General features: G+C 48.5%; 1 protein-coding gene across 2 annotated transcripts in view; it reads left to right on the forward strand.

The window, feature by feature from the left end:
• Agap1 (ArfGAP with GTPase domain, ankyrin repeat and PH domain 1) overlaps positions 1 to 24,493 on the forward strand; it is a 474,515-nt gene that overhangs the window by 318,985 nt on the left and 131,037 nt on the right. The window contains exons 11-12 of one of the 2 annotated variants that reach the window (XM_042678805.1): positions 3,054 to 3,222; positions 22,817 to 22,975. In XM_042678805.1, the coding sequence (XP_042534739.1) occupies positions 3,054 to 3,222; positions 22,817 to 22,975 (328 nt within the window). The remainder of the gene's footprint in view (positions 1 to 3,053; positions 3,223 to 22,816; positions 22,976 to 24,493) is intronic. The other variant, XM_042678806.1, reaches the window with a different exon arrangement.

Consider the following 24,493-nt stretch of genomic DNA (forward strand, 5'->3'; position numbering starts at 1 on the left):
TACGAGCATAAACTTTGGGTTTGAAACTTGAGGTTGCATACTTTAGAGACGCTGGAGACGCACCTCGCTCTTCCCTCCCTCCGGAGAGTCCTTGGCCATCCCCTGCCGCCCTCTGCCACACATGTTTGCGTGTCCTTCCACCGCATCCTTCAGTCTCGCTGAACGATGGTCATTTATGTTTTTCCCGCCTTTGGTCCACACCCTTCCCAAACCACAGCCTTTTTCATGGTCGATCACAGTCATAGTATTATTTTCACAGTTGGAGTAGTCAGACATCTTGTCATCAACCCTGTTCTCCACCTGGAGACACCTTCCCCTTTCCCTTCCTCACTCGGACTCTTCCACGGTGGCCGCTGCAGACACCCGATAGACAGCTCAGTGACTGCCAGGGGGTTCAGGACCTGCCTACTGGTACCTTCTCTCCAGCCTCACCCCTGCCTCCAGATTGGCCCAAAGCGCCAAGGAACCACACCTCCTGGTGCTCTCCCCTCATCTTCAGTCATTTTCCTCTTCTTAGTTCTGACCTTGGCTCTTTGGGCTTTTGTCCCGTCGGCCCCTTGGAGTCTGTCCCAGGGAAATCACCGGCACCCTGCAGCATCCCCCCCAGGGCTGCTGGCTGGAAAGCCTCCCACAGGGTCCCCCCCTCCCTGCATGTTTTACCCTCACTTTATAGAGTTTTTCCCCCTTAGCCATGTGGCCTGCAAGGTGAGGTCTGCCTCTCATCATCTGTGCACTGGTGGCTCATGCCTGTCATCCTAGCTACTCGGGAGGCTGAGATCTGAGGGTCTCAGTTCAAAGCCAGCTTGGGCAGCAAAGTCCAGGAGACTCTTATCTCTGATTAACTACCAAAAAGCTGAAAGTAGAACCATAGCTCGAGTGGTAGAAAGTAGCCTTGGTCACAAAAGCTCAGGGACACTGCCTAGGCCCAGGGTTCAAACCCCAAGACCAGCATAAATAAGTAAACAAACAAATAAATAAATGAAATAATCGTTGGCCTGTTCCCTAGGAGCCAGTAAGACCCACCTCACGGTCTGCCTGCTCTCTTTCCTCATCCAGCCTCACCCCCTCTTCTCCTTCTTCCTCTCTCTTTCTCCCTTCCCCCATCCCTCTCCTTGTCCCCCTCATTCTCTCCCCAGTCTTTCTTTGTGTGGGTGTATGTGTACAACTCCACTGACAGACTTAAACACTGTAACAAATACCAATTGCTGGGTGTAAAAATCTGAAAGGAATTCACTAAGAATCTGCCAAAGCCAAGATGGTTGTGCCAATTCCTGCTTATGCTTAAGGCTCTGAGAAGGGATTTACACAACAATGATTTTGAATATATCCTCTCATCATATGTGATCATGATCGTTATGTATCTGTGTCCAGTGTTCTGGACTATTATTAAGTGTATTGATGTTATTATTTTCATTGTTACTATTAATATGTAACACACCTAAGGCTCAGTAGCTCCTCACTCTCCAGTAGGCCTTCAGTGGATGTGGCGGTGGATGCTTCACCACTGTGACTTAATGAGCTGGTGAGGAGTAAGGTTGATTCTGGCTTGTGAGTTCAAGGTTCTCGCCATGGTCACTTGGCCCTGTCCCTTTGAGGCTGTGGCAGCCCAGGACTTCATGGCAGGAACACATGGCTAAGGAGACCTGTGCTCCTCGAGAGAAAGAAAGTGGGGGAGGGGCTGGAGCCCCAGATCTACCTGAGGGATCACCCCCAGGTCCTCCCTTTCTCCCCTCCCTACCTTATGAAAGTGAGCCCCCAAAACAATGCAGCTGTCCTTGTACGCCTCCTTCCCTCCAGGAACTAGCCAGGCACCACCAGGAGCAAAGACCGAGAGTTCTTTGGCGTAGTAACTGAAGAAACCTAGGACTCAAGGACCAAACAGTGCACATTGCTGCTTCACAGCCCGCTTTCAGACACCCGCAAGCCCTCAAGGGTCCTCCTTCTGTACTGTTTTCACTAAGTTCCTACCAGATCATTCCAGTCCTCCCTACAGAAAAGTATTAAAGAAACCATGTTTCAGCCCCCAGAATTTTACCTGGATGTACAAGAGGAGCCTAGTGTACATATAGTAGGCAAGAATTAAAAGAAAACAAAGCTAGGTGCCAGTAGCTCACAAATATAATCTTAGCTCCTTAAGAGGCTGAGATCTAAGGATCGTGGTTCAGAGCCAGCCCAGACAGAAAAGTCCATGAAACTCTTTATCTCTAATTAACCACCAGAAAACCAGAAGTGGAGCTGTGGCTCAAATGGTGCGTACTAGCCTTGAGCACCAAAACTCAGGGATAGCTCCCAGGATCTGTGTTCGAATCCTAGTACCAGCACAAAAAAAAGGAAGGAAAAAATCATGATTAAAGATGTGGCTTGGCAGTAACGGGTCTGCCTGTCAGGGACTGGGACGCTGAGTTCACACCACAGTGAGCAAAAAAACTATGTAAATTCATAAAATATATGTGAATGTAGATGTATCTGTCTAACTTTCTATGTATGTATGTATGTATGTATTGCTAGGCACTGGTGGCTCATGACTGTAATCCCAGTTACTGTAATCCCAGTTACTTAGGAAGCTGAGATCTGAAGATCTCAGTTCATAGCTAGCTTAGGTGGCAAAGTCCTTGAGACTCTTATCTCTAATTAACCACTAAAAAGCCAGAAGTAGAGTTCCAGTTCAAAGTGGTGGAGCACTAGCCTTGAACACAAAAGCTCATGGACAGAATCCAAGCCCTGAGTTCAAGCCCTAGGACCAGCAGGAAAAAAAAATCCAAAAATCCAGGATTTGTGTGTACACTTGTTTCCTAAGTCCCCCCTGGTGAAGCATCTGCTCCACTCCCCTGTGTTTTCAGTTCTGGGTCAGTTCAGGACACAGACACCAAACTCAGATTTCAATATAATGGCTAAGGCACCCAGGCCCTGGAGACGAAATCCTTACCTCGGAAATACCTCACACAGTAGCAGGGTCACAGGAGCACAGCTCATGACATCTGATAGAGCCTAGTGTTCTCCACTGTGGAAGGTCCACTTTTTAATCTCTCTTGGCTATTTAACATTTTGAACAGGATTACATGCAAAACGTTCACGGTAAAGAGATTGATCTCCTGAGAACCACTGTGAAAGTCCCAGGGAAGAGGCCGCCCCGAGCCACGTCGGCCTGCGCGCCCATCTCCAGCCCCAAAACCAATGGCCTGTCCAAGGACATGAGCGGTTTGCACGTCTCACCAAATTCAGGTAAGCTCACAGCATGCACACCCCAAGGACCGTGGCCCAGCAGCGGCAGTAGATGGCCTGGCTGGAGGACCAGGTCGGACTCCACACACTTAAATGGAGACTCGACGGCTACACAGATCCAAGTTTCGAGGCCACATCCCTTCCCGATTGGCTGTTCTCTGTACACATCTGGGTTCTGTGAGTGCCAGCAAGCACATGGTGGTGTTCAGTGTGTCAGTCTTGCCTGGGGCCTAGGGCCACCTGGGAGGCTGGTATTCAAGGCCTTCAGAGAAATGTAAATCACTCCTTAAAGTATGAGAGATGATCTAACTTTGGGAACCTGTCTAAAAGAAAAACAATTTGGAACAAGATTTAAAGGAAGGCATTTAAGCTATAGACAGTGTAAATACTCTTGTTTTGTATTTGAAGATATACTCATCAATCTCTAATGCAACTTCAGTTGTTGGTTTTCTTTTTAATTCCTTGTTAAAGAAGTTGCTTTTTGGCAGGGCACTGGTGGCGCGTGCTTGTAATCCTAGCTACTCGGGAGGCTGAGATCTGAGGATCATGGTTCAAAGGCACCCCAGGCAGGAAAGTCCATAAGACTCTCACGTGCAGTGAACTACTCAGAAAAGGCCAGAAGTGGTGCTGTGGTTCAAGTGGGAGGGCAGTAGCCTTGAGCAGAAGAAGCTCAGGGACAGCACCCAGGCCGTGAGTTCAAGCCCCAGGACTGGCCAAAGAAAGAAATTGGCTTTTTTGGTTTGTTGTTTTTTGTTTTAATTATTTAGCATTAGAGAAAGCCAGTTTTGTTTTGCCAATATTGCGTGCATTTTGAAATCCCGGACCAGTTGCAGGGTCACAAGCATTCAGTGTTGGGGCTGCTTGGCTCTGGAAGGGCGTGCAGCAAGGTGGCAGCACATGGATATCCTCTAGGAATAGCCTTGGTTTCCTCCGGCAAAAAGCTCGCCTCCACCCTGTGTTCTCAAAACAGGTCTCCGGTTTCTGCAGGAATTTCTAGAATTTCTGTTCCTCTAAGGTGCTGTTTTCCCTTCTGAATGGCTGTGTGCTGTTAAAGACGGGAGGTGCCCACTCCGCGTGTTCTAGATGACCATGGTTAGGAGGGAAGGGGTGAGAAAAGCTGGGGCCTGAGGCCCGCCAGCCTGGCTTATACCACGTGAGGCCTCCTGCCTGCATGACACAGGTGAAATCAGGTGAGATGATACCTGGACGCAGCAGGGGAAAGGGCCACGGCAAGGGACACACAGCCCTCGATCATCCCACTGAAACCAGGGTCTCCTAAGGAAGGCATCGGGTCCTTCCAGAAGGTGCATGGGTTCCTGGGTCTGCTGGCCTGGCTTCCTCCCAAAACATGAGTGAGATTTCTGTGTCAGGTGAACTGGTACTGAGCCCACGGGAGGAGAAAAGTTTTATAGTCCATAATTACCAAAATTATTCACTAAGTTTAACTTTAGTGTAATTTCATTGCTATTAGACGGTATATGGTCCTGAAGGGTTACCATTTCATAAGTTAGGAAATGCATACAATTCTTTTTAGACAGTGTCACCCCTTTCCTTGCTTTACCCCCTTCCCGTCCCTGCCTATCAGTTACATAGTTCATCTTCCACATAGGGTACACTGAATACATCACTGTTTTTGTTCACTGTTTCTTTCTGCACTTCCCTTTTGCCCCCCCCCCAAAAGACAAGACCCCAAAAGCAAAGACAGCACCACCACTAACAAAAACGACAAAAAAAAAAAAACACGTTTCCATTTTCCAGAAATTGTTCTGATAAATAGTATTTTAAATGCTCAGAGGGGTTACACCTGTGGATTGGTCCCCTAAGAGTAGCCACCTTTGGTCTGCGTGTGGATGCCTAGAGCTCTGTATACGTTACCGTGTCCAGTTGTACTTTAGATTTAGCTTCCATATATGAGAGAAAACATGTACTGTTTGTTCCCTGAACTTGGTATTAGTTTTAGTTTTTATGTAAGTCTGTTACTTTGTTATATTACATTATCATGTATTTCAAGAATTATTTATTGAGCAGTTATTTGTTATAGAAATAGTGTGTGCCATAAATCTGGTGTCCCTGACTGCTAGAATTCCTATATGTGACTGTCAACTTGTGACCAACTAGTTTTTCATCTCCCTTCTCTCTCATCACGTCGATCTGTGGATTTATTTATGTAAGTCAACAAACACTTGTTGAATTTCCTTTATTAAAAAAAAAAAGTGTTAGATGCTTCCTGTCAAAATCCAGAACACCTACTAGCTCAGTTTTGACCTATCACACCTTGAAATAACTTTCAACTGACAAATGTACATGTGCGTGTCTCAGCGACGGGGCATTTTAAAGTCTGTATCTACGTGGCATCCCTACATCTGTTGAGTTCTTCATATCATCCCTGAGCCCCAGGGACTCTGGTCACTGAAACATAATCCTTACCCTAGAACAACCCCTCACCCTCATCTGGGGGGGCAGAAGGACAGAGACAGAGACGTGGCCCATCGTGGCAGGCCTCGGGAAAGGTGGGAGGTCTACAGGTGGCGTGGTCAGCTCCACCCTGGGAATGGGGCTGCGCTGAAGAGAGGATGGAAATGTATCTGGCACGTAGACAAAGTAACGAACGGCCCTCAGTCCAAGAAGTGTTAAATATGTAACATTAGGGTCTTAAACTCCTTAAGTTTGTTGCTGTTGAATACCAGTTGTCGTAATGATAATAAAATGGTTTATAGTAAGTAGAAAATACAGAAGGTCCTGTGCCACCATCCCGTGCCTCGTGGCTAGATGTGTCCCAGACCGCCTCTTCTGGGGGTTTGCCTATATTCCGTTTTATTTACTGGGAGACCTTTGTGAATGGCCATGTGAAGGGGTTGAGACACAGTGAAAATGTCACAGCCCTCTTCATGACCGTGCATCTTCCTAACGCTCAGTCCTGTAAGGACGCCTAGTTTATTTTCTCTGCTGTTTGGACCTGAGGTAGAGAGGTGTGGCGTTCGCTGAGTGCAGTGCCTCCTGGGCATCTGGGCCTGGATGGGGCTCAGGCCTGCGCGCTGGGCACCCTGGCTCAGCCAGCGGGCGAGGCCTGCGGCCGGCCCAACGGCGGCTTCTGTGGCCTTGTCAGCTCAGCGCCCGCGCTGTTGGACCAAGCTGTGAGGCCCGCAGTTCAGGAAGAGGCAGCCACTTCACTAATGTGTTTTGAAATTTTAATTTACATTGACCTCCCAAACCTGAACATTAATCCGCCAAACAGCATGTCCTTTCCTGGGTGAGAAATTGAAGTATTTGCTAGCTCTGAGTTTACATCATCTAAATGACTCTTTAAAAAATGAGTTCCCTGTATTTAAAATCCTGGTTTGTAATCTGCTCTCTCACATGTGGTATTGTAACACAGCAGATTTAATCAGAAATGAATAGTGTTTAAGGGACACAGCTAAAATTTAGTATCTGTGAGGCTATCTGTGGCTATTTGGCAGAAACTTTCAATCGTCTGCTTAACCTAATTCTTCACTCTTGCCTCGTTTGATTCTGCATGTTTATGTTTGTTTTAAAAGTTGTTAGGTTAACTGAGCGTGTTTCCTGCCCCTTACGCTTCCTCGCTTTAACTCATTTTCTTGTGTCAGTTCTATTGAATTCCATTGGTGTTTTATGCCTTCCCTTCTGGACCTGTTCCCCGCATGCCAGGTACACGTATGTGCCTTGCATGCCTGGTACGCATATGTGCCTTGCACGCCTGGCACACGTATGTGCCTGTGCACACCTGGTACACGTGTGTGCCTTGCACGCCTGGTACATGTATGTGCCTTGCATACCTGGGTCTTCCTGCATAGCACTTCCTAAGGGACCATGAGTACAGTGACTCAGTCACTGTACAACCATTTGTAAGGTTCTTCACATAGAGTTCCACATCAGCATCTATAAAGTGGTGGCCCATTTCACCTTGCACACTTGCTAGTAATGGTTTTTAATCTACACTAATTTGATAGGAATGCATGTGGAGGGGTATATGTAAACATTTTATAACATTCAGATATATCCTGGTATTTTACTTGCGACTTACGTTGTATGGTCTTATTTACATGTACAGGTTTTCCCCCTTTTTCATGTAAAATCAAATCATAAGTGTTATACGTCTTTGGTTTCTACTGTAAGCTATTTAGGACACCTTTAATAACTCCAAAATCGTGTCATAACAAGGCTTTAGGAGTTAGGATCCTACAGTTCTTATCCTACAAGGATAAGAGGGTAGAAAAGGTCCTCCCCAGGACCCTGGCGCCCAGGTAAACATACATGCACACATACACACGCACGCGCACACGCACATGCACCATTGTTCTCTTCAAAGGGACAAGTGTTTTGACCCAGAGCATGCCTTGTATCTGATAACAAATGTTGACAAACACAAAGACATGACATTCGGGGCATCTTTTTGGACATGATACTCAGAGTTTTCTCCTGTGACTCACGAGCCCTGGACAGCCAGGAAAAACAGAGGTTAATTCATGTATCTGAAAAACCTAGTTTTGTTTTTTCAGGAATCTTCATTTCCTTTCCTTCAGGCTACCATCGTGGTCCTTTGTCACCTTAGATAATTTCCTCCTCCTCTCACCTCTCTGCTTTGGTTGTGGTGTTGGTGGTACTGAGATTGAACTCGGGGCCTTGTACTCTTGCTTAGATTTTTTCCTCAAGGTTGGCACTCTATCACTTGAGCCACACCTTGACTTTTGGCTGTTTGCTGATTACTTGAAGATGCGAGATTGACAGACATTTCTGCCTAGACTAACTTTAAACCATGATCCTCAGCCTCCTGAGTAGCTGGGATCCCAGGCGTGAGCCACCAGAAACAACATAAAATTGTTTACGTGAATAACTAGTTGTCCTCTCTCGCCGCCCCCTCCACCACCACCCCCGGAATTGTTGTATATTCTCTATTCTCCTTTGTCAGACAGCTAAGTCATTGGCTCAACTCTACTGTGTTTCTTGTGTGCATTCTGTTGACTTTACCACATTGTCTTACCTTCTATACTTTTGCCATGTTGTCTTAGATGCATGACTTAATGTATATCTGGTATCATAGCAGCATTTATCCTCCAGTTTTGCTTGGACATTGCAATCTGAGTTGTTTTTGTTTTTTCCACATGAATGTCAGAATAACTTCCCTTCCCCCTCTACTAGTAGCACATCCTGACCTACCTTTTGAGCCATTGGTTCACAGTGGAGGAACTGCCATCTCTCCCATGGACACCAGTACGTTGTCAGTTAATTCACATGTATTTTATACTTCTCTGTGAAGCTACTAGTCCTCTTCATGTCTCTCTTCCAGGTCTTACTAATCCATCCTGTTAGTTTCTAATTACGTGGTGCATTCTGTGGCTGATGTTTCTGGGGGAGGTCTATTATCATCTAATTAGTAAGGGATAAGAAAGCTCTTAGCTTTTGTATTTTTTTCAATCCAGCCATGTTACTCAACTCATGTTCATTAGAATAGCTACTTGGATACTTAATTTCCATAATGCATTCCCGATTCAGATATTATAATGTCTGAGTCTTTGTCGAGGTTGAGTTCATTTCTACCAGTCAGTTTGGTGATTTGGATACTTTTCTGCTTTACCTTCTCAATCAACCATTTTCCACTCTTAATGAGACCTCCATGTGCCTAGCCCTGATGAATGCCCTGGAAACAGGAGGAGGAAGGCAGCACCGCCCTTCCGGAGCCTGGCACCTTGGTGGGGTAGAGGAGGCAGAAGACAGATACACCTGTAGGATCGTCACAGCTTAGTGATGGGGCTTAGGAGGGGAATGGGGCCTGTGGAGCAATGATGGTGGGGGAAGGAGGAGGATTCGTGATTCCCAGCCTGTGGAAATAGCGGCTGCCTCTCACACAGTGAAGTAATAGAAATGCCCACTTTGCCAGGGGCTTGGGAAAGGAGGAAAAGTGTATCTCAAAACAGCTGACCTATATACTGATGGCGGAGCCCAGCTTTCCCTTTCGGTGGAGGGCGGGTCCCCTGAGTCGCCCAGGCCTGGAGCCCTGAGTGGGCTGGGGCCGGCTGGGAAAGAGGCTGTGAAACCGGGCTCTGCAGTCATGGAGGAAAACAACTGGAAAGGAGCGGCAGCTCTGCCCAGAAGCCACACGCAGTAGCTTGCCAGCCGCCGGGAGGCCTGTTACGCCAGGAGCCGCACGTGCCACACATCCACGGAGAGCCTGCAGCCTGCCCTCCTCGGGAAGCCGGCGGCCTAGAACCTTCCATCCGCCTCACCCTCGCACGGCCTCGCATTCACAAGTGAGTAGACAGACAAGATGTGTGTGGGGTCCAACAGTAAAAGCAAGAACCAGAAGGACAGCTGATGGGTGGCAAGGAGTAGAGCTCAGGGGGGTAACGCTGCTGCTGACCAGAAAGACTTAATGAATAGGTCAGGGACAGCCCACGCACAGTGGAGCAAACATAGGAAGGAGTTCTAAAATCAAGGACTGCAAAAATGAAAACTTAGATAAATTAATACAAAGAACAAGACTAAATACAATGTTGGCCATTAAGGATATACCAGAGGAAAGCATGCTAGCGGTGGACAAGGGCCTCTGGAGAGTCAGATATCAAGTTGGATGGAAGAAGAAGCTCTAAAAAATACGAAGAACATTCTGGAAAAAAAAGAAAAGACAACAACATCCGAAATAGGAGAATAATGTTCTCTACAAAGGAAGAGAAAGCTGAGAGGATGTGGACTTCCAGAGCAATGTGAAACCATAAAAGACACTGAGGATAAATTATTTTGAACCTGAAAGCTAGTCAAGGCATAATTATTACTAATCAGCTAAAACTCCATGCAGCATACAGGGTCTTCCTAAGGGATTTTTGAAAAAATTACCTAAGGATCTACTCCAAAACAAAAAGAGAAAGGGATCATCCACCAGATATTTATCCAGTCCTGCCAAATCCCTCTCTGCCCATCTCGCCTCAGTCTTCCTCCGAGGTCTCGCCCACCCCAGGAGCTCATGGCGGCCTCGTTTCCATCCTGTTGGCATGGAAATCGTGTTGTCTTATGCACAGACTCCAGCAGCCAGTACCCAACCTTAACTTTAGTCATGCTCCAAGAGGAGATGAAATGTCCACAAGTATTTTCTGACATGATTTTTGGACAAGCTGGTTTGGTAAAACTGTGTCCAAATAGAATGCAAAGTTGTATTGGCTCCAACTGTTACTTTGCCCTTTAAGTGGAAAGCAGGGAAATGCATAATAAAGAGAACAAGGGCTAGGAAGCCCGCACTGAGGCCCATGTGAGGGCCTCACGCAGCTGTCTCTGTCCCTCTGTGGTCCTGGGGGGGTTATGTACTCTGTGGCTTTGCAAACAATGGCCCAGGTAACTGTGCAGAATCCTATCCGTGGTTCCAGAAACTCTTACACCTAGAAGGAAGGAGGGGTGGTGATGTTTAGGTTTTCCCGTGCCGTGCAGCATAGATGGTCCTGAGTAGAGATCCTGGGTGGCTCGGACATCACCTGCACCATCTGGCAGTGGAGTGGCAGGGTCTCCAGGGACCTGTCACCCCAGCTCCGTCGCGCCACCCCCACTATTTCCTGTGAATTCTGGCTGCAACATCTTTGTTCTGGGATTGCGGACGACTTCCTGTCTCCAGAGTGCTTCTTTGTTGGGTTTCTGCAATTACGGATGTTTTCATCCTGCCCAGATTGGTACCTAGACCTCTGTAAGCAGAACCCTGGCCCCTTCTCCGCCTCCAGACTTCCAGCCCCCCAGCGGTTGGAAACAGCTCAGCCATCAGGAGGGCCGAAGCTCGTTTTCCCGGGTGTGGTGGGGGAAGGCGGGGATAGCAAATGTGTTTTGAGTATTGAACTGCATTGACATCTAAAGTCTCAGCCATGCTGTTTTCTCCACACTTCAGCAATCAGGACATCCAGCAAACCCATAAAAAACCAAACTAATCGCATGAATATTCAGTGACCCAGAATACTAATTATTGTCATGAATATTAATGGGATCGGACTTGCTCTCTCCTCTCCTCTTTCTCTCGTCCTCTTCCTCCCTCTCTCCCTCTCTCTTTTTTTTCCACTTAGCCGGCTCTAAAGATGGGTCATAATGAGAGCATTTAAGAGGGAGCACTCTCTGCCGTGACAGGGACCGGGGCAATAAGGAGAGCTTGATTAACGCGTGCACTTGGGGGAGAGATGAGAGGCTTCACGTGGGCCTGTTCGGGGGAGGCGATGAGGCCCCGGCGGCTCTGTTGCTGCTCCCGGAGATTAATGAGGCCTAAGAGTGCATTAGGAACAGTGACAGAGGTTTGATCTAATGGGCTCAGTCATTTTTCCTTTGAGTGACAGACGCACAGAAGTAATTGGCTGTGCAGAATGGCAGCTCATTGGCGGTACTTAAGGATACATTATCCCCGTTGTGTGGCCCGCAGAGGCTGTTTATCAAAACTGCTCACACTGCAGGCGTGGAGTCGCTAAGCTGCTGTTACAGTGGTAATAGCTATTAAAAAAAAAATAACGCAGCATCAAAATGAGGTCCGTTGTTGTGTCAGAGAAACAAAGTTTTTCTTTGTTTAGTTTCAAATGGTCTAGAAAACATTTTAATAGGTGGAGTGGCACAGTGTCCCCACAGTGCCGGTCCACACAGACCCGCCTGGATGTGGAGAGGCCCCGGGCTGGCCCAGGGCCGGAGCACCTTGTCACCGGGAACTCCTCGCACCGTGGGCTCGGTTACAGCAGTCCACCCTGTGGCACATCCTATGCCTTCTGCCATCTTGGAGCACTTGCCTTCATTGGCTGAGGCACAGACAAGTGTCATGTGATAGGTGCTCCTGTGGCCGGGTTTGCTTTAGGTTTCCACGGCCAGTTAATAATTCAGTCATTTTAGTGGACAAAACGGACCATTTCCTAAGGATTCTCAGAGTAAAGTATCAGGAGAATTAAAAGGCACCAGGTTAGTACTTTATTCTGGGAGGAATCCGGGCTCCCTGCGGGCTGTGCTGTGTTCATTCGTCCCTCCCTCTGACGGCTGGGCAGACCTGAGCTGGGTTGTTTCCACCACTGAATTGTAAACGTTTCGAGTCTTTCTCTCCTTGTTCCGTCACCTTCCAGTTAGCTTTCTTCATGAAGCACATACTGCTGAGCATTACTCACCATGTGAAATACAAGTGGCAAGGAGCAGGGATGCGGAGTGCCGGAATCTTCTAGATGGTAGTCCCCACTGGTCATGCTCTTTGGGGAGTGGCTCAAAAATAAGTGCAAACCAGAGCCCCAGTTGAGGGACGCGTTCTTCAGTTGTGGCAACTGTAAATAGATTGCTCTTTTTTTGTTTGTGTTTTTATAAGAATTGGCAAAACTAACTCGATTTGGGGTGATTTCAGTTTAAGTCAGGAGGAGGGGTATGAGAGATGCCAAGCGATACATCTCTGTGGTAGCTTGTAAGTAAATAAAAGTACTCTAGGAAACTCTTTTTTTAATCTGGGAAATGTGGGTGTGGTGAAAAATAATGCTTCTGATGTTGCTGTGATACATTCAAGACCAGTAAGAGACTGTGGTTCAGAAGTGCCCGGGGGGCAGAGACTGTGGGTCCTGGCCACAGGCCCAGCGTCCTGGCCTGCAGCTTGTTTACGGCATGCACTGGGAATGTCCTCAGCCCTTCTGGTATAGAGTCCAGTCTTCAATTTGCCCTCTTTCTACTTCCTCTTTTCCATACTGACAGAAGAGAATTCTTCAAAGTAATCATGATGTTTTGCCCTCTCCAAACCCTCTAGGCCCTTTTGTTCTGTGTCTACTCACCATGCAGAGAACACTGTCCCTCTTTCTGGAATGTGTCTAATGAGTAGGAACACCAGAGGAATCCCAGCCCACAAACAAGCAGCCCCCTTCATGTGTCATTCTGCACACAGGTTTTTTGCAACACACATCATTTTATTCAGGTGCCAAAAATGCTTTACAAGAACTAGAGGAGTCGGGCTGGGAAGGTGGCTCAGTGGTAGAGCGCTTCCCTTGCATGCCTGAGGCCCTGGGTTCGATTCCTCAGCACCACATAAGCATAAAAGAAAAAAGCCGGAAGTGGCGCTGTGGCTCAAGTGGTAGAGCACTAGCCTTGAGCTGAAGAGCTGAGGGACAGCGACCAGGCCCAGAGTTCAGGCCCCACGATCAGACAAAAACAAAAATGAACTAGAGGAGTGAGAGAGAAGTACAGGTGAGCATTTCCAAGGGTAGAGTCAGGTGGCTGCCACGGATTTCTCCCTGGGAGGGATGGCAGCTGGAAAAGGCTCTCCTAAAATGAAATGTGTTTTATACAAAGCTTACCTGTTGTACTCGCTGCATAAACAGGAAGACAGAACCACTGTGTCAACTAAATAAGAGACCATGTATGTGAATTTACTGAGAGGTGAAAACAAATAATAACAAAGGCAAGGTGTGATTATTGTTCTATAAAATTTATTATCTGTGCTTGTATGCTTTACAGAAAATTACTGAATTATATTCTCCTCTTGTACAATGTTACCTTCCCTCATTATCACTGAACTACATACAAATTTGTTCATGTCACACACACCAAGAAATGGATTGGAGTGCAGTAATGGATTGGGGTGTGGTTCTCCGTAAAGACCTTTAGGATCTCAGCAACAAGAGCTCCTTAAACAGAGGAAAACAAACAAGAAGACAGAAGTAGGCATGGCTTGCAATGATGAATTTTTACTTGTATGGCCACAAAAAAGGAAAAAGACTTAGCTCTAAATATATACTTAAGCATTATTGTAAATATAATCGCTTGTATGACAACTTACCTTCTGTGTTGCATCCATCTCCACAGAAGCACCATAGCCCACTGGTGAATGTAAGCAGTGTTTCTTGTTCTCTTGCTCACCTTTGTTACAGGTACTGTCCTCATCCGCAGCTTCATTGTCCCTCGCACAGTTTCCTTCCCTTCCCTTCTTTCCCTTTTGCCAGCTGTACTTCTGACATCACTGATCGTCCATCTTTAGATTCTCCATAGACTCGGTGTAATAAGCATGTCCACAAAGTGTCCAGGGCACTGACATGAGCTGGCCAGTTGTAGTTGTTCAGTAAACCATTGTCAAGTGCAGAGAGTGAGCTCAGCCAGTGACAGCCACACAACCCCAAACAAACTGAACAACAGGAGGAACTCCATCACCACACACAACAAGGAAGGCAGTCAGATTCTGTGGATTTTAAAGATAAACAAAATTAGCTATGTCACCATCTTGACTGTTTGCTTAAAAAAAAAAAAAAAAAAAAGTAATAAATGATAGAGAAGAGAAAAACCCACTGTTGATGAAATTACAAAGCACTAATCTCCACAGAGGCTTTGCGGTTTACAGCGTGCTTCTCGTGATGTGGTCATTATATTAACCACGGGAGGCATTGTTTCCATTGTCATTACCACCATCACTTTATTATTATCCATTTTGCAAATTATCGACTGAATGGTTTTAATGACACCCAGGTTCTATCTTCTTTTGGCCACTAGTCATTAAAAAATTCATGAGCATCATCTACTATGAGTCAGAAAGATAATATGCTGCTCAACCCCAGAACCTTAGGATGACTGACTTACCCTAAGCCAAAGTATCAAAGTGAAGATGTCCTTGTTGGTGTTGTTTATAATCTTCAGAATGTGGAAACAACCAAAACCATCCCTTCGGAGGAATATGATACTGTGGATTATCCACATTAAATCAAAAGATGATGTTATATGTCTGAAAATATTCTAAAACTTCCATAATAACGTGGGGAAATGGGTAGGAAGTCATATGAAAAAAATATAATACAAAATAACATATCCAGTCGTTATAACTAAGAACTGTTGAACCTATGTTCAATAAAAATATTGATCTGTTGAGATTTTGATGGACTTAATTAACATTATTTGTGAATCTGTATAGTTTTGCAAATTAGTTTTAAGAAATTTGTGTAACTGTGTACTATGGCTCATGTCTATAATCCTAGCTATCCAGGAAGACAAAATCTGAGGATCATAGCACAAAGCCAGCTTGAGTGGACAAATCCATAAAACTCTTATCTCCATTTAGATAGCAAAAAGCCAGAAGTGGAGGTATAGCTGAAATGGAAGAGCCCTAATAACCATGAGCAAAAAAGCCAAGCAAATGTATGGGGCCCTGAGTTCAAGCCTCAGTATGGGCACAAATAAAGGAAGGGGAGGGGTAAACTTTTATAATAGAACAGGTTTTCTTTTTTTTTTTTTTTTACCTTTGGTGTCATAATTAAAACAGGAAAACAAAATAAAGTTAGCTATTTCCAGATTTTAGAAAGTAACTGTGAGCTTTGTAATTCCAAGACTTCAAATTCCAAACATGGTCTCATTGCTGTGTTTACCAGTCATTACATGTATCATTACAACCGGATCTAGATTCTATATTCCTCTTTCTCTAAGACGTAATATGGAAAATATAAATGTTTAAGTAACAACAATCTGAGGAACCCCAAGTTGGTATCTCAATAGTAGATACAAATTGCATTTGTCTACAAAGGTAAGAATCACAGAATGCCTGCACCTTTAAAAAGACAGTGAATGTGTCTGGGGATGGGGGGGGGGGCAATCCTCTTAAATGCTGGTGACCCAAAAGAAGGCAGATTTCCAATTCAGATGCTGAGCCGAATGGGCCCTGCTCGCCAGCACCTCCAGCATCTGCAGCTCACTTTTTATGGTAGTGTTGTGAATTATATTCTTTTCGGGTTTATAATTAGAGGACGGAGCAGATGGCGAAGGCCTATTTGAAGGGATGCGACCATTAGAATAGCCTCCGTCATTCCGCAGTTAGTCCAGAGAGCCTGTTTTCCCACGCGTGCTCACCATGGGTGTGGGCAGCTGCCGCCCGGCCAGACAGCCCCAGAGGCTGCAGGCAAGCAAGACTGGATCTGAAACAAAGTCTCCGGATGCTTCCAGTATCTGCCTTTGGGATGTAGGAGCCCCTTTTCATCCTGTTCCTATACTTAGAAATATTTTTTTAGGTTACACAACTTCACCATGGTAATAAACATCCGTTTCTCACTTGGTGCTCCTCGAAGTCTTTGTGACTTCTTTCCCCATCCCAGTCCATGAAAGTTTGATACCACCATCTTTGTCATAGTTGCCGCTTTATTCCATCTTACTGAAGTCAAATGTCCAGGACTGTTTTCTTGGCTAAACCCTTTAGTATAAAGTTTAGTCTTGTTTGTGAAGTAGACCAAAATTGGAAGGCGCAGTGAAAAACATTTTGAAATGTAAAAGGAAGTGATTGTTGATGAATCTTTCCTTGAATGCTGAGAGAGGTCATCATGAGAGTGTATTTTTTAAAAATCAGAACAGGCTATTTTTAATGTAATAAGCCTATAGCTTAAAAGAAGAACTGTGTCTTTGATGTCATTTGGTGGATGAAAACACTCTGGTTCAATAGAAAACCCGCATCTTTCTCATGCTCGTCGGAGATGAGCTCAGGCAACATACTGATACTCATTCAGATATAAATGCCATATTCACTTTGAAATGCAAATTGTTTAAAGAAAAATAGCATATGGTGGAGGTAAGTACCTTTTCAAATCAACTCTTACACTTTAGGGATGTAAGTACCGCTGAAATTATTCTTTGGAGAGAATCTGGTGCTTTTGACCCAGAGACGCTTCAACTAATCAAGGCAGCCCCCTAAGTACATGCACATCCATCGCAAGGCAAGGCGCCAGGAAGACCTGGATTAGCATGGTAATGCAGCCTCCCCTCGCTAATCAGGGCGCGCACCAGCTGACCCAGAGATGGGCTACCAGAGGAAGCACGCCTTTTGAGAGCAGCACAGGCCAGGTAGTAGCCATTTGTGTGTTCCCTGGTAATGCTGAGGAGAGGAAATGCCAAGACAAAAGCCGGAGGGGTCCTTCTGTGACACTTCCATACAGAAGTCAGGGTCCTGTGCCGTTCACCCTAAGCGACTCGTGAGTGAGTGACAGAGGTGCCCAACTCAGTTTTAACCCATTCAAATGGCGTCTGTTTAGCCTTTCCAGGCTGATTTGACCGCCACATACGCATAGAGCAGGGGCCGGGGTCCCGGGACCCGCCGCCTCCCGCACTCACATAGACGGCACCGCGTGACGCTTTGCAGCACGAAAGGACATGTCTGCTGCTCCTGAACCGTCAGGCACGGCGGTGTCGGTCCATTTTCTGCTCACCCCGTCGGCTTCAGTCTGTCTATGCTGTTTCTCTGCAGGAGCCTGTCTGCAGGGTCTGTGTTCACTCTTGAAGTATGTGTCCGGGCCAGAGTGTGCTGTCCACGTGGACACTGCCGTCATTTCCGTTGGGCCATGAGGCATCCTGTGCTCTGCGGTGCACACATCTGCGCACACCTGCACATAGGTTTAATCTGGAGGGATTTCAAAGAAGGATCTTGAGGAAATCAATAGTGGCATGTAGTATGGGAGCCTGAAATGCACACGTTAGAGGAGCGTTGTAGGTGGAGAGTAGAAGGGTGTGTCCTAGGCGCTGCTCATCCTCCAGCCATTTGGGTCCAGTAACTCCCCAGTCTAAACTCACCCCCTCATGTTCTACCGCGTCCTTCCAGCAGGGGGTGCCCCCTGGCCCTTGCTCTTCCAGCAGCTTCTGTGTCACCGTTGTGCTTCTGGGACACTGGTGGACTGAGATTTCCTGGCAGCAGACTCTGTCCCCCTCCTTGCTCCCAGCACAGCAGGGGCTCGAGCGAGGATGGGCAGCGTAGGGGTCGGTGGCAGGAATGGCGCATGCAGGGACCCGTGTCACTCTCCTTAAGAGCTGACAAGATCATGGGGCTGGGAAGGCGGCTCCGTGGTTAAGCACTTGTCTTACATGCATGAGGCCCTGAGTTCGAGTCCTCAGCACCACATAAGCAAAAAGAATAAAAGCCGGAAGTGGCGCTGTGGCTCAAGTGGTAGAGCGCTAGCCTTGAGCTGAAGAGCTGAGGGACAGCGCCCAAGCCCAGAGTTCAGGCCCCACGAGCGGACCAAAAAAAGAGCTGACAAGATCATTAGTTCACTACTGTAATTACATGGCCAATGAGACTCGTGGCCAAGACCGACGAAAGCCCCTCCGTCCACATAGCAAGACCAGAGAACCAGCACTGTGATGCCCCAAGCCTAGTCCCCATCCAGAGACACCCAAACTCCACAGTACGTTATAGGAACGAACCCCAGGCTTTGGGTACCCCAGGCTGGGGTGCAAGCCAGCCTGCCTACCTTTGTCAGGGACACTGACACTGTCATCATGCCATCTCTGATGGACAGAGCAGCCATTTGGGGCAGGCAGTAGATGGCTGAAGGCTCGGTAGACAGCCAAAGGATGAAACAGGGAGAAGCTGAGGCCCATGCACAGCTGCCTGTGAGGGACGTGGTTCGCTGCCAGGCCCCAGGGTGTGGAGAAGAGAGAGAACGGGAAGAAGGGGAGTATGGGAAGCTCCCTCCTCACCCCCTCCCCTCCCCAGGGGAAGCCCATGCCCTGGTCTCCAGAAAGAGTCAGCTTCCTAGAAGGCCTCTTGTCCCTGACTCTGACTTGAGGTTGGTGAGCCAGCCACTGATTTCTCTCCCGCTGCCAGTCCTGGGGCTGTGAGCACCTTTGCATGCCAAACACGCCGGGCGGCTTGGCGCCCTCTTCCTCAAACACATAAAGCCATCCGCTTCCTTCACAAATGAGAACTCAGCTTCTCAGGCTTAATTGATAACTTGCTAACATGAAATGAGTGACCACTCAGTGAGAGGGACGTAGCCCTGGAGCACTGCAGGAGTGTTGCTCTCCCAGAGCGATGCGGTCTCTGTGTGGTAGTACGTGGGGCAGACGCTCCTAGATGCTTACATAGGAAAATCGGAAGCGGGCTCGGAACTATTTAGGCAATTAATGACACTCACTTAGAAAAAGTGAAATTACACAGTAGACTCAGATGGGGCGCGTGTGTCTAAAAAGCATGAGAAACCCAGGCCTTGGTGGCTCACACCTGTAATCTCATGAGACTGAGATCCGAAGCTCGAGATTCAAAGCCAACCCGCAGGAAAGTCTATGCAACTCTTATCCCCAGTTAACCAGAAAGAAACAAAACAAAACAGAAGTGGAGCTACGGCTAGATAGGGTGCCAACCTTGAGCAGAAGAAGCCAAGGCACCGTGAGTGCCTAACCTCTGAGTTCAAACCCCAGAACCAGGATCAGAATATATGACCAGTTTCAAGTCGATTAGGAATGTCTCAACTGTTTGTAAAAGTCACTGAACGTTTGAGAGTTGTTTCTTTGGCTGGTGGGCATATTGGAAGTAGAGAAGCACCTGGCAGTGTAGCCTTGGCCAGGGGTAGCACCACTAGGCCCTGCCCACCCGGTGTGGCCCCAGCCTCTGGACCTCCGCAGGCCTCCACCTTAGACACCTGTCTCTGTACATTTGCATTTAGAGGCAAGTGCCTGCTTCCAGACTCCTAAACTGTATGTGAAGAAAGAAGCAGTATTTCCCTACTATTCATAATGGGTTTTTTTCAGTTCAGTAAATAATATCTCTACGTCATCATGGAAAATACTTTTGTTTCATTATGTCATGGTTGGTGCTTGCAAAAAAATATTGAACTGATTAAAATGGAGTAGGCTCGTAGATAGTACACAGACACAGAGAGAGAGAAGTTTACTCCCTGGATGGAAAACCAGACATGTTTTATTTGTGCCATGGCACGTTGAGATGTTTCCTGCACACGCGTGCATGCACATGCACGTGTGCCCTCACATATATATGTCATGCTTAAAACTTTTAGGAGTATATGTCCACCTGCGGGTGTTGATTTTTCCAGCTTTGTCAGGTTTCTGTTTGGTCTCAAAGCCTGGTTTGGATGTGGCTGTGTAAGGAGAATCCCCTCTTGGAGCATCGGGCCGGCTGGTCTTCATTCTGGATGCGAGGAGTGTGGATCATGCGGGTCTTAGACGTTTCCATTTGTCCTCTTGGAGACCCATCTCAGAGCCACACCGCCAGCATCCCAGCATCTTGGACCTGAGCTTGTGCTGGACTTGCGGAATTTCTCAGTCAGCAAGATGTCTGAGAACTTGGGGCCAGCCACAGACTCGGTAGCAGCATTGTCTTGCAGGGCGCTGTCTGGCCTTCAAAGACCTTGCCATCTGGAAACGGGTTCTTCCTCAGCTCTGTCGTCTGAGCGCATGTGCCGTCTCCAGCTCAGACTCGCTCGCTGTGCGGTGTATGTGGACCTTTCCCCCTCAAATTTGCTGACAGCCCACGGTAGACTGGGGCTCATGGCATTGTGGCACTGGTTGTCCTGGGAACGGTCACCCCCTAGATGGCCATTGTGGGCCAAGAGATGGGCAGCATCTGCGTGTGGCAGCACCGGCTGGGTTTCTGACGGCCATCACGGAGCCCAAGAAGTCGTCTAGATGTTGAGCCACACTGTGGGTGGCACCGTGCCAGGATGGGCTCAGAATAGTTGCGATCCCCTCAGAGATTCCCGTCCCACCTGTCCCTTTCCCTCCATCTCCCGTGAAACTGTCGGCTGTGGCCTGGCCTGCAGCCTCCGTCCGCTAGCAAGCACAGGAAAGGGGGGAAGGGACCCAGCACGCCTCTCTTGGGAGGCACTTTGTCCCCACTTGCTGCCCTAAGGGGCAGACATATAGGATCTGGGTCCTTTGGGAAGAGGAGCACAAGGGTACCATGAGCACCAGGCAGGGCAAGAATGATACCAGCGGGGCAGTGCTGGGCCTGCCAAGGCAACTCTGGGAGGGAGCCCTGGAACGGACACCCGAATCTCACCATCCTCCGCCTTTATGTGCCTGCCCTGCTCCCCATTGGCTGAGCACTGCAAGAAGCCAGAATGTTCTGGAGCACCCCGTGTGGGTACCCCCGAGAGGAAAGCAAGGCAGGAAAGTGGTGGACGCCCGGTGCCGGAGCCCCGGGTGGACCCTACAGATGGAGCCCCTCTCTCGCCCACTCTAGAGGGACGCTGCCACCTTGTGTTGCTGCTAAGTTCCGGTCTCTGTGGTGGCCTGGGGAATCCCAGAGAGCAGCAGGTAGTAGCCTCCAGGAACACCAGCTCCCTCTCTGGCTACCTAGAGAAGCAGAAGTGAGACAAACGGGGTTGGGTTGCGTGTCCTGGCGCTCAGGAGGAGACCAGAACCTGCTGTGTATTCCCAGGGTTGGGCAGGTCAAGCCTCAGGCCCCGCCCTCGGGGCAAACTGGCCCAGGCTCCTGGCCAAGGGGGGAAGGGCTCCAGTTAGAGTTGCTTCATCATCTTGGTTATTTTCTGGATTGGGGTTTTGTCGTGTAATTAAAGCCCAGCCACACACCCCATCACTTAGTGTCCTACAAGAAAGCAGGTGCCCACAGGCCTGGGCATCTGCATTGCTGATTCCCAGACTCTGCTGCTGCTGCTGGGGTTTGTGCTCCCAGCTTGAGCAAGGAGGTCTCAACCTCCTGTTCCTCTCCATCGCTCATCTCTGGTTTTGTTTCTGCAGTCCCATAGACCTCCCTATGAGCTTCCTTATGACCGCCAAAGCATATGCAGTTCAGACAGCAGCACGCAATAGGTTCTCTTTTTCTTTCTAGTGTAGATAGCAAAATCCCATCGTTGGCTATACTTTGGTTGTTTCACTCCATGCTGCCTTTCAGTAAGTGACTGGAACTTTCCAGGGCTGTAAGGGATAACACTGGGGTCTCGTGTTTGTAGGGGAAGATGGTCCCCACGGCTGCCTTACAAAATGCACATGCCCCAAACCCTACCCTGGCCATCTGAATCAGAATCAGAAGCCTGATTTTGAAACCTGTGAGTTATAAAAGGATCCACAGGGAATTCTAGTAACTGGCCAGACTTTGGAAGTACTGATGGGCTGTACACATAATGCCTGGTACGGTGAAATCTTCCACTGGGGCAGCTGAGAATGTAATTGATTCTCAACTAAAACAGAGGAAAGTTTTTTTAAAAAGACCTCTGAAGATCTGCATACGGATATAACAGACTGTCATGTGCAGTGGAAAAGATTGGCCCAACTTTACCAAAAAGGACTTACTTATGTTTTAGCATCTAAAATTGGGATGATCAGATGATTCATCTCGATTATGGAGCAGTTGATTCGGATCATCACATAGACAGTGGAACCACCGGGGTGTGCCATGAAATTACTAGGTGGTTTTACCTCTGCTTAGTCTTTGCAAAGTTAGGAATAAACTGGCTTAGCCTGAGAGTCTGCGTTCCCTTCATAGTGAAGAACTTTGATGTGTGCTCTTCATAAAGCAGGCCTGCGCCGTTGATGTCAGCCGCTTGGCTCGGCACAGTGAGCTGCCTCTCACCCAGCCCCGAGGTGTGCTGTCCCAGGACCGCCTGGGTCCCCTGGCTTCAGAGCTGAGGGGCAGTGCTGTGCGTTTGGGGGACTTGGGGAGCAGCAGTGATCCGCGGGCTGCAGTTCCTTCACCACGTGCTGTCACCCTTTCTTGGGGTGCACGCCACCCTGGCTTCCTCACGCCCATTCCCCGCGTGACACCCCCACAGGCCACCTGGGCAGGCGGACGGTGACTCTCGGTGGTCGTGCGTACAACCTGAGGCCCCATAAACTAGCACAGGCTGGCTTCTGCGGTCTGTACTCCGCCGTGGTGTTCACCTGACTTGTTTATTCCTAGGGAATGTCACTAGTGCGTCTGGGTCTCAGATGGCAAGCGGCATCAGCCTGGTCTCCTTCAACAGCCGACCCGACGGCATGCACCAGCGCTCCTACTCAGTCTCCAGTGCCGACCAGTGGAGTGAGGCTACGGTCATTGCAAACGCCGCCATCAGCAGTGGTAAGAGGGGGCGCAGCCCCACAGACCGCGGCCACCACCAGGTCCTCCGTGGACGCCGGGGGCTCGCCGTCCAGCCGTGTGCATCTCACCCGTCCTCTTGGGACCATTTTGTCCGTGACAGGCTGTCTCACCTCCATCACACATCATCTCATTCGGTCCTCTCTGGCCAGGGAGCAGATGTTCATTTCCATTGGACAGATTGGCAAACAGGCTGAGGACAGGGCAGGTAGCCCTTTCCAGGGTCATGTGACCAGGAGATGGTGGGGCTGAGAAGCAGTGTCCGACGCCACACCCCCAATCGCACGGCCCCACGAGGCCTGGTGCACATTCCACCTTCGTCCACCTTTACGCTGTTCAGGTTGGGTCATCCTCCGGGCCCGTTCTCCAGGATCCTCAGTGTGCCCTCCGGACTCGGGGAGCTCCCTCTGTCATCTGAGCCCAGTGGATTCTAGGAAATATTCCCAGTCTTCCTTCCGCTTTTTTTTTTTTTTTTTTGACAAGTGTGGCGTGCTTCGTGGGGGACAGATACACAGCGTGCCGGGCACCCTGACTAGGCAGCATGCTTTGCCTGTGGCATTCTGTCTGTGGCCCGTTCACCGGTATGTAAGGGAATTCCCACTGTTGTATGCAATCTATCAGAGAGGGTTTTAGAGTAATTTCAGCATAATTTGTTCTAATTAAAAGATTCAGCATCAGGTCTTCCCTGTAGACCGGCCAGCTGCTGCGGCAGGACGCTTGCTCTGGGTAAAAATCATCCTTATTTCTGGTTGGCCCACATTGCTCCATCAGACGCAGCCACGCAAAGGCCTCCAATGAAGATGTCTCAGAGTAAGAGGGGGGAGAAGCGGAGTCAGGACAGTTGGCTCCAGAGGACCTGAAGCTATCACCGTGACTAGAACACAGTTCAGGCGTGGCCCGGAGCTCCAGCCCCAGGACCAGCACACTCCTGGGGTTCTTGCCTCAGTGCAGAAGAGATGCTTTGCCAGGTAGCAGACACGTCTGCAGGGCCTCTACTGGCTGACTGCCCCTCGTCTGGGAAAGGCAGTGCTGACCCGGAGCTCCCCAGCAGAGAAGGGGACCTGGCCCGGGTGCACTCAGGCCTCCAGGGTGAGCCTGATCTCCACAGCAGCCTCAGGACCTTTCCTCCATGAGCCTCTGCCTTCCTGTCGGTTCAGTGGGTGTGACCCCCTCCCCCGAAGAGACAACACATAACATGTAGCTTCCAGGACAATAGTTATTACCGTGGTTACAATTGAGGAAAAGCAAGTCCTTTAATTAATTTTCAAATACTTGGAACCATTACAGATTAATAGTATAATCAGGAAGATTCAGAAGCCAGCCTGTGTTAGATTATGTGGCTAGAGCCGTGGAGGAGGCACTCGGAGGCGGCCAGGGGGCTTCCCTGAGCCCCAGGCCTGTGGGCGCTAGGCCCCTCTGTGAATCCCCTTCCGGTGCCAGAGGATCTTCGCAGTGTGAATCACCGAGGCACCGTGGAGTCTGAAGAGAGGCCAGGGCGCA

The sequence above is a fragment of the Dipodomys spectabilis genome, unplaced genomic scaffold (assembly GCF_019054845.1).
Source record: "Dipodomys spectabilis isolate Male_0828 unplaced genomic scaffold, ASM1905484v1 ptg000049l, whole genome shotgun sequence".
In the NCBI taxonomy this organism is placed as follows: domain Eukaryota; kingdom Metazoa; phylum Chordata; class Mammalia; order Rodentia; family Heteromyidae; genus Dipodomys; species Dipodomys spectabilis.